Source organism: Nanorana parkeri, unplaced genomic scaffold (assembly GCF_000935625.1).
Source record: "Nanorana parkeri isolate BGI_ZX_2015 unplaced genomic scaffold, ASM93562v1 scaffold980, whole genome shotgun sequence".
NCBI lineage: Eukaryota > Metazoa > Chordata > Amphibia > Anura > Dicroglossidae > Nanorana > Nanorana parkeri.
Window position 1 is genome coordinate 223438 of NW_017307248.1, and position 8199 is coordinate 231636.

At 48.7% G+C, this 8199-nt stretch overlaps 1 protein-coding gene across 1 annotated transcript in view; it reads right to left on the reverse strand.

Moving 5' to 3' along the window:
* NCOA1 (nuclear receptor coactivator 1) overlaps window positions 1-8199 on the reverse strand; it is a 170117-nt gene that overhangs the window by 1740 nt on the left and 160178 nt on the right. Inside the window, exons 15-20 of the mRNA XM_018566828.1 lie at window positions 7269-7589; window positions 7041-7142; window positions 5750-6164; window positions 5197-5371; window positions 2003-2186; window positions 886-963 (exon numbers count right to left, since the gene is read on the reverse strand). Coding sequence (XP_018422330.1) covers window positions 886-963; window positions 2003-2186; window positions 5197-5371; window positions 5750-6164; window positions 7041-7142; window positions 7269-7589 — 1275 coding nt within the window. The remainder of the gene's footprint in view (window positions 1-885; window positions 964-2002; window positions 2187-5196; window positions 5372-5749; window positions 6165-7040; window positions 7143-7268; window positions 7590-8199) is intronic.

The following is an 8199-nucleotide window of genomic DNA, read 5'->3' on the forward strand; positions in this document are numbered from 1 at the left end:
AAAAAAAAAAAACATAGTGCAAACATCGGGGCATTTTGACAAGTACAAGTACTTGTCAAAATGCCCTGTTTTTTCCGCCCTCACCCTGCAGCGCCCTCAGGCGGCCGCCTGACTTGCCTTGCGGTAGCGCCGGGCCTGCCTGTCAATCAAGTCATGCAAGCATGAATGGGCGGGACAGACAAGAGACACACTTGCCTTGTCAATCAATTTCTACAGGCAAAGTGGGAGGGATTCTAAGCAGCCTGGGACCTCCCACACCCGCCGTCAGAGACATCATTGCATCACCGCTGTTCAGACTTTGACTACAGAAAGGCAGTTTTACATGGCTGGCGGAGAGAGGATAGTGGCCACCAGTCCTACCAACAGCATATGAAGGAGACTTAGCCATGGCAATGAGACTATTGCCTAAGAGTTATTCTGTGACTGACTAAATGAAATAATGGACTCCTAGATGCAAGGACGGAGAAGACTATTGGCAAGGTGGGGGGAATTTATCAAAACTGGAGCAGCCAGAATCTGGAGCAGTTGCCCATGGCAACCAATCAGCATCTCTCTTCAGTTTGCTAAGTTGAGATTTGAAATTGAGAAATAGAAGCTGATTGGTTGCAATGCAGTCGTGCTCCAGATTTTGTCTTCTCCAGTTTTGATAAATTCCCCCCGGTGTGTTACTGGACCATCGGGTCACAATAAAGGAAAAAGGCCTAAAAAAATGAATGCAGCCACCACATTTGGTCTGCAACATGTTACAAGTGAGAGAGCCATTCCTTCCCTAAAGGTATGCTAAGGTGGAAGGAAAGGCGAATTGACAGCAGGAGCAAGGCAAAAACACGTAGAAGTGACTTAGAATGACTTAGAACACTTGTAGATTGACTTGATTTTCCATACCTGTCCTGTGTCTTGCTCTGACTTTAGCAGGTCTGATGAGTACAGTCCGCTTGCCCTCAGATTCTGATCATTCACTTGCTGTAATAAAAGACATTAGAAGAAGTCTGTAAGCAATCAGGACCACTGAATGTAACAATGTTTGTTGAGTACATGGGCAGGGGGCGCGCTGGTACTTTTTTTTCTTACTTTACAAACAAATGAAAGTTTGGCCTTTGATCTCAGAGTACACAATATGGCCAAACGTTTGTGAACACCTCACCATAACAGCTACTATATGGTGAAAAGTTTGTGGACCCCTCCCCCCCTACAAATGATGGAGCTCAGGTGTTCCCAGTAGATTCTGTTAACGTTACAGCACAAAAGACATTTTAAACAGTTGGGCACTTCCAGCCTTGTGGTGACAGATTGGTGAAGTCCCTTTTCTGTTGCACCATGACTGTCCCCTGTGTACAAAGCCAGCTCCATAAAGACATATTTCACAAGTTTGGTGAGGTCAAGAGTCCTGCACAGAACTCTGACCTCATCCCAACTGAAGACCCTGAGATGAATTGGATTGTACAAGACTGGTGACCCATCCTTCCTCAGTGATTGTACAAGACTGGTGACCCATCCTTCCTCAGTGATTGTACAAGACTGGAGACGCATCCTTCCTCAGTGATTGTACAAGACTGGTGACCCATCCTTCCTCAGTGATTGTACAAGACTGGTGACCCATAATTCTTTAGTGATTGTTCAAAACGACAAGGCTGGTCACCCATCCTTTCTACATGATTGTACAGGACTGGAGACCCTCCAAGCCTACCCAGAAGAGTGAAGGCTGTTATAGCTACAATGAAGGGGCAATATGGTTTTGGAATTGGATGTCCAACAAGCTTGTAAGTGTGATGGTGAGGTGTCCACAAACCTTTGGTATATATTGTATTTGTGTAGGGATATGTGTTTAAATAAATGCAGACGTACCAGCATACAAGAGGAACTCATATACTCTGAAGTGATACATAATAATATGAATATATAAATACAGGCAATACAATAAAATAAACTAATCCGGAGAGGCCCAGGGCACATGCGTAGTACTGTAAATCCAGCAGCGCCCTCTGGTGTCCGGGTGACATACCTGTTCTGTGCACATACTGTTCATGTTCTGCATGGGAAGGGAGCCCATCTGCACCTGCCCCGTCATCTGGTTCATATTCTGGACCCCGTTGTTGGCTCCTCCCATGGACACGGTGATGCTCATGTTGTTGTACATTCCCTGCTGGCCTTGACCCGGCTGGTTCTGTCCCGTTTGGCCAAAAATGCTGGGAATATAAAAAGTAGTATCTGTTAGTCTGAGAATTCCACCACGACAAAAACCGTAACATTACAGGAAGGTTTCCACAATAACATTGATTCTCAAATTTTTTATTATCTCCAATATTTTTTGCCACTTATTCCCCCTTGCATGTGAAATGCCGACGGTTATTCCCCGGCGGTCGGTGTGTCGGCCATTATTACACTGGTAGTAGACCCTCAACATTGCCAGGACCACTGTAGGCCCTAAAGAGGGCCAAGGTGCAGTATTGAAGAAGCCAGCGGACGGTCAACTTCAAGGGGTGATGGACTTTGCTGCCGACAGCTCCCAGTTTGTGGCCCTCGGATACATCGGGACTGGCAACAGTTGACAGCGTTCAGACCAGGTATAGAACGGAGAGACAAGATTGTGGTCTAGACCAGTGCTTCTTAAAGTGTGGGTCGCGACCCCATATGGGGTCCCGCAAGTGAACAGGGGGGTCACGATCCGAGTCCATCAGGGGGGTATGGCCAGTACTTGTGTGAGGGGCCCAGGCGGCCGCGATTGTTTTATTTCAGTTTAATATATGATTTGCAGTGTAGTTTTTTTTATTTTTTTACATTGACGGAACTTTTTTTAACCCAGCAGCAGTGGAGCACAGCTGCTGGACGTAAAGGTAAGGAGGGGGAGGAGGCTTAGTAGTACTGGCTGACCGACGCTGGGGGGGTATCGGGGGGAGATTAAACATTTCCTCGGCCAAAAAGGGGTCACAAATGGAGAAAGTTTAAGAAGGCCTGGTCTAGACAAGTGAGAGGTCAGGGCTGGCGGGAAACAGGGAGCGTCCAAAAACAAGCAGAGGTCATGGTGGGAAGCAGGTAGCAATCGTGGTCAGAGGCAAGTCAGATGGATCAGGGGATCAGGAGTGAGGTCACAGGAACAGAGCCTGGGAGCTGAGCGGCAGAGGAGGTTTTTGCTCAGGCATCTGGCTGGATCTGATCATTTCCTTATACAGCGCTGAAGGGAATTATCCATATGTGTGCATGGAAACTTCCCAGGAAGTCATAGATCAAGTGGGCCCCCCGGTGACCAACCTGTGGCCCTTCGGCACTTACTGTGTGGCCCTCAGAGCTCTTGCAGAGAACATTCTGTTTTTTCTTAGCCTAAGTGCCTACTCAGGCCAGTTTATCTCTGCATGTTTATAATCTCTGACCATCTCCTGTGGCCCGAGTCTCTGGCTGTCTCCGGTACCATGTCTGCAGTCTCTGACCATCTCCTGTATCATGTCTGCGGTCTCTGGCCATCTCCTGTGTCATGTCTGCAGTCTCTGATCATTTCCTGTATCATGTCTGCAGTCTCTGACCATCTCCTGTATCATGTCTGCAGTCTCTGACCATCTCCGGTACCATGTCTGCAGTCTCTGACCATCTCCGGTACCATGTCTGCAGTCTCTGACCATCTCGGTACCATGTCTGCAGTCTCTGGCCATCTCCTGTATCATGTCTACAGTCTCTCACCATCTCCTGTATCATGTCTGCAGTCTCTGGCCATCTCCTGTATCATGTCTGCAGTCTCTGATCATCTCCTGTATCATTTCTGCGGTCTCTGGCCATCTCCTGTATCATGTCTGCAGTCTCTGACCATCTCCTGTATCATGTCTGCAGTCTCTGACCATCTCCTGTATCATGTCTGCAGTCTCTGACCATCTCCTGTATCATGTCTGCAGTCTCTGACCATCTCCTGTATCATGTCTGCGGTCTCTGGCCATCTCCTGTATCAAGTCTGCAGTCTCTGATCATTTCTTATAGCATGTTCCAAGTCTCTAACCATTTCCTGTAGCGTGTCTGCAGTCTCGGACAGCTTTTAATAGCATTACATTAAGAGAATATCATGTGTGGCCCCTTGGTGATGCCAGGGACCACTCTTGAGGCCCCCTTTATAGTTGACCACCACTGGCATGCACGATTGCCTTTAAAACACACAGGGGTAGATAAAAACTTTAACCACTAGATGGCGCACATCTGTAGAACACTGAGCAAGGCTGCAGCAGGATGTGAATCAGCATCAGGGGCCGTGATAACCCATGTAACCGTGGTTACCCCCCACCTCACCCTTCCCCATTAGAGCGGGGATCAGGCAATCAAAACTACTTTAAAGAATCCCCCTTAACAAAAATCGAGCAGTTTACCTTTGTATATGGGGAAAGGTTTTAAAGGAGAACTATGAGGGGAGTGAAAATCACTCATAGTTCGAGCCGATGTGTGACAATGAAACTGAAAGTGAGCGAACGCATACCGTCCCTGCAGAGAGCCGTAACTGTCACTCAAGGCTCCTTGCAGGGATTCCCTCACCCGTTCTGATCCTCCAGCGCTGACTGGCGGAACGGATGGGGGAGGGTACAGCTGGCTCTGCCTCTAGATAGGCAGAGCCAGCTGTCAATCACGCAGCTGGGTGGATCCAGACAGTAATGTCGGCATCCGTCCCGGCTGCGGCGTCTCAGTATACCGCGAGCTGTAGCTCCCTATATACCGAGCTTTGGGTGACGGGAGGACGCTAGTTTGTGTCCTCCCGTGACCCTTAGGAGAACTACGGGGAAAAGCCCTGACCCCATAGTTCTCCTTTAAGTAAAAGGGCTAAATAACAAAAGACACCACATGATTCCTGCTGTTACCGTTATTACCCGTTAGCATCTTTCGTGCCCCTCTCTGATTTAGTTCCAGTTTATTACTGGGGCCAACATCCTCTGACTTCATGGCTAAGCCCAGCCTACTGCCATTCAAGTATCCAATGAAAGTTCCTGACGTGCCAGCAAAGGTGCTCTCATTTCACAAGAAGGTGACAGTGGGTGGAGCCTAGGCATCAAGTCAGGTAAGCGTGGGTGGAGCATAGCCATCAAGTCAAGGAACAGTGGGTGGTGCCTAGCTATCAAGTCACGTAACAGTGGGTGGAGCCTAGCCACCGAGTCAGGTAAAGCTACGCTACTCAAATTCTTGCTTGCGGGCCGAGCGCCTGAGCTCACACACCAAGTGCCTCGCTCTCACCTGGAGCTTCCCAGCGTGCTTTGCTGCCAGTTCTTCAGATCAGGCGACTGATACCCCGGCGTGGATGGCGGCCGCTGGAGCATGGGGCTCTGAGATGGCGTGATGCGAGGGGACATCAAAGGGCTGGTGGGGCTGAGAGATGGGGCAAACGTGGGATCCCCTTGCTGGCTGATTCCTGTGGGGGTGCAAATGTCAAACTGTTACTAACAATCATCTCGCCTTATACAGACACTTCAGATGGAAAGTTTATATATTCATTCATTAGGTCAGAATGGAGGTCAGATGCAGGCTATCAATGAACTATCAAGCAAAACAAACGACAAACGCACTCAACAATTTGTTACCAGTTGTACAGTAAGGTGCACACGAAATGGGCTTTGAACAAATTGCAATGCCAGATATGGACAAATGTAAAAAGTCCTGGGAAGGAAGCGTCTGTGTTGCTCATAGCAACCAATCCAAAAGCGGTCACTCTTTCAACATTGGCAGCTTTCTCTATAAATAAATCAGGGCCCCATTACGAGAAGTTTTAGGAATCGTATAGTTCTCATACCTGCTGTCGAGTACTGAAAGACATTCTGCTGCATCTGCGTGTTCATCCCGGAGCCAAACTGCCCTCCGACGCTTCCCATCATGCCTCTGTTCACCATGCTGCCTCTGCCGGCCCCCGTGCGATTGGGCAGCGCCGCCTCAGGGGTCGTGGCCATAGGCGAGAATGGGCTGGTGGAGGGGGGAGGGTTGCCGGGGTTTGTACCATAACTGTGGGGGTAAGGGAACTGCTGAGGAGGGCCTTGAGGGAGCCTGGAAGCCAACATGTTGACGGGTAGACCTCCCGCCTGGGGAAGGCTGTTGCCATAGTTCTGCTGCCTCATTAGCATGGCTCTTTGTTGCATGAGTTGTTGCTGCCGGTGCTGCTGGCTGTATAGTTCCCGCTGGCGCTGAGCCAGCATCTGAGCATTCAACGGGGGCTGTGAAGACCAAAGCACACAAGATTAGACAAGTATATCTGTCTGCCATCACTACCCACCAGTTCCCTCTACCATATTACTCTGCTGGGGTTCTGGCCACCAGTTGCCTCTACCATATTACTCTGCTGGGGCTAAGTCCACCTGTTCCCTCTACCATATTACTCTGCTGGGGCTAAGTCCACCAGTTCCCTCTACCATATTACTCTGCTGGGGTTCTGGCCACCAGTTCCCTCTACCATATTACTCTGCTGGAGCTCTGGCCACCAGTTGCCTCTACCATATTACTCTGCTGGGGCTCTGGCCACCAGTTCCCTCTACCATATTACTCTGCTGGGGCTCTGGCCACCAGTTCCCTCTACCATATTACTCTGCTGGAGCTCTGGCCACCAGCTCCCTCTACCATATTACTCAGCTGGGGCTCTGGCCACCAGTTCCCTCTACCATATTACTCTGCTGGAGCTCTGGCCACCAGCTCCCTCTACCATATTACTCTGCTTGGGCTCTGGCCACCAGTTCCCTCTACCATATTTCTCTGCTGGGGCTCTGGCCACCAGTTCCCTCTACCATATTTCTCTGCTGGGGCTCTGGCCACCAGCTCCCTCTACCATATTACTCTGCTGGGGCTCTGGTTATGAGCAGATTATGACAAATAATTCAAAATACTGCCAAACAATTTGCTGAAAACCAGCAGCCCCTCTAAGGCAGAAGGGAAACACTGGCTACCCCCACCGTGGTGCAACCTGCAATAATGATAATCAATAACAACCATTCAAAAATCATTCCAGTAAACTGTAATTGGTTGCTATGGGTTACAACACTTCCTCACTTCACTCAGATTGACATTGTTCACAAAAGACTTTTGCTCTGTCGTATTACCTGAGAAGTGATGGCTTGTTGCATGGCTGGCCTCATCCCCATCTGCACCGCGTTCCCAACGCCGAACTGGCTGAGGATGGCCTGCCGATTCTGGTGCAGAATCTAAAATGTTATCCAAAGAAAACCAGAGTACATCAGCATGTAAAGTACCTATGAAGGAAACATCTGCAGAAGAAGGCATTCTCCAAGTATAATCGGGTCATATACATACTATAAGTGACATGTTACCTGCTGCTGACCCTGTAACCTCTGCTGGAGCTGTAGTCGGAGTTGGTTGGACGCTGTTCCAGGACGAGCCATTGCCTGCCGGGGCTGCATGTTCATGGCATTGGGATAGGGCCCTCTCTGTCCAGGTGGCGGCACCTGAACTGGTACTGGCCCAAACGTACTCTTCTGTCTGACCATGTTTGAGAAGGGTCCAGCGAGGCCTGGGTTGGGTGAGGCAGTTTGGTAAGGTTGAGAATAGAAACCTGACTTCTGGTCCATCAGGACTGGGGCCCCATGTTGCTGCTGCTGGAACCTGTCAGTGACCCCATCCAGACCACCTCCCTGGGGGGTGATAAAAGTAACACAAATCAGTGTAAGTATATCATTCTCTGGTAGCCACCAACCACTAGAGCTCCATGCTTCAGAGATTCCATAGACTATCCGATACCTTGCAGTTTACAATGAGTGTTTTGGAATGCTTGTGATTATCCAAACCCCCATGTGATGATTGGTCAGGGAGATCTTCCAAATCCCTCCCGCTATAGACCAAAGTTATAAAAATCAAAGCACCTTGCGTGCTCCATCATCACCATCAAGGCGATACTGGTCGCAGGTTTGAGAACAAGCAGACAACTTGCTGCTCATTCAACGCGAGACATTTGCCTATTACCGCCCTTACAGTGGCGTAACCAGAGTTCTGGGCGCCCGGGGCAGAAATTTTTTTTCGCCCCCACCCCCCATTATATAAACAACCACTGGAACTGTACCCTGCACCTCCCCCCCACACACACGTTTTTATTTTATTTTTTTTAAATTTTAATATTTTATTTTTTTTGAAACTTTTTCTTTTTTTATAATCAATTTTTATTTATTAATTAATTTTTTATTAAATATTTTTATTTTTTACTTTACTTTTAGGGGCTTCGGGGAAATATTGGGGATCTAAACAGAC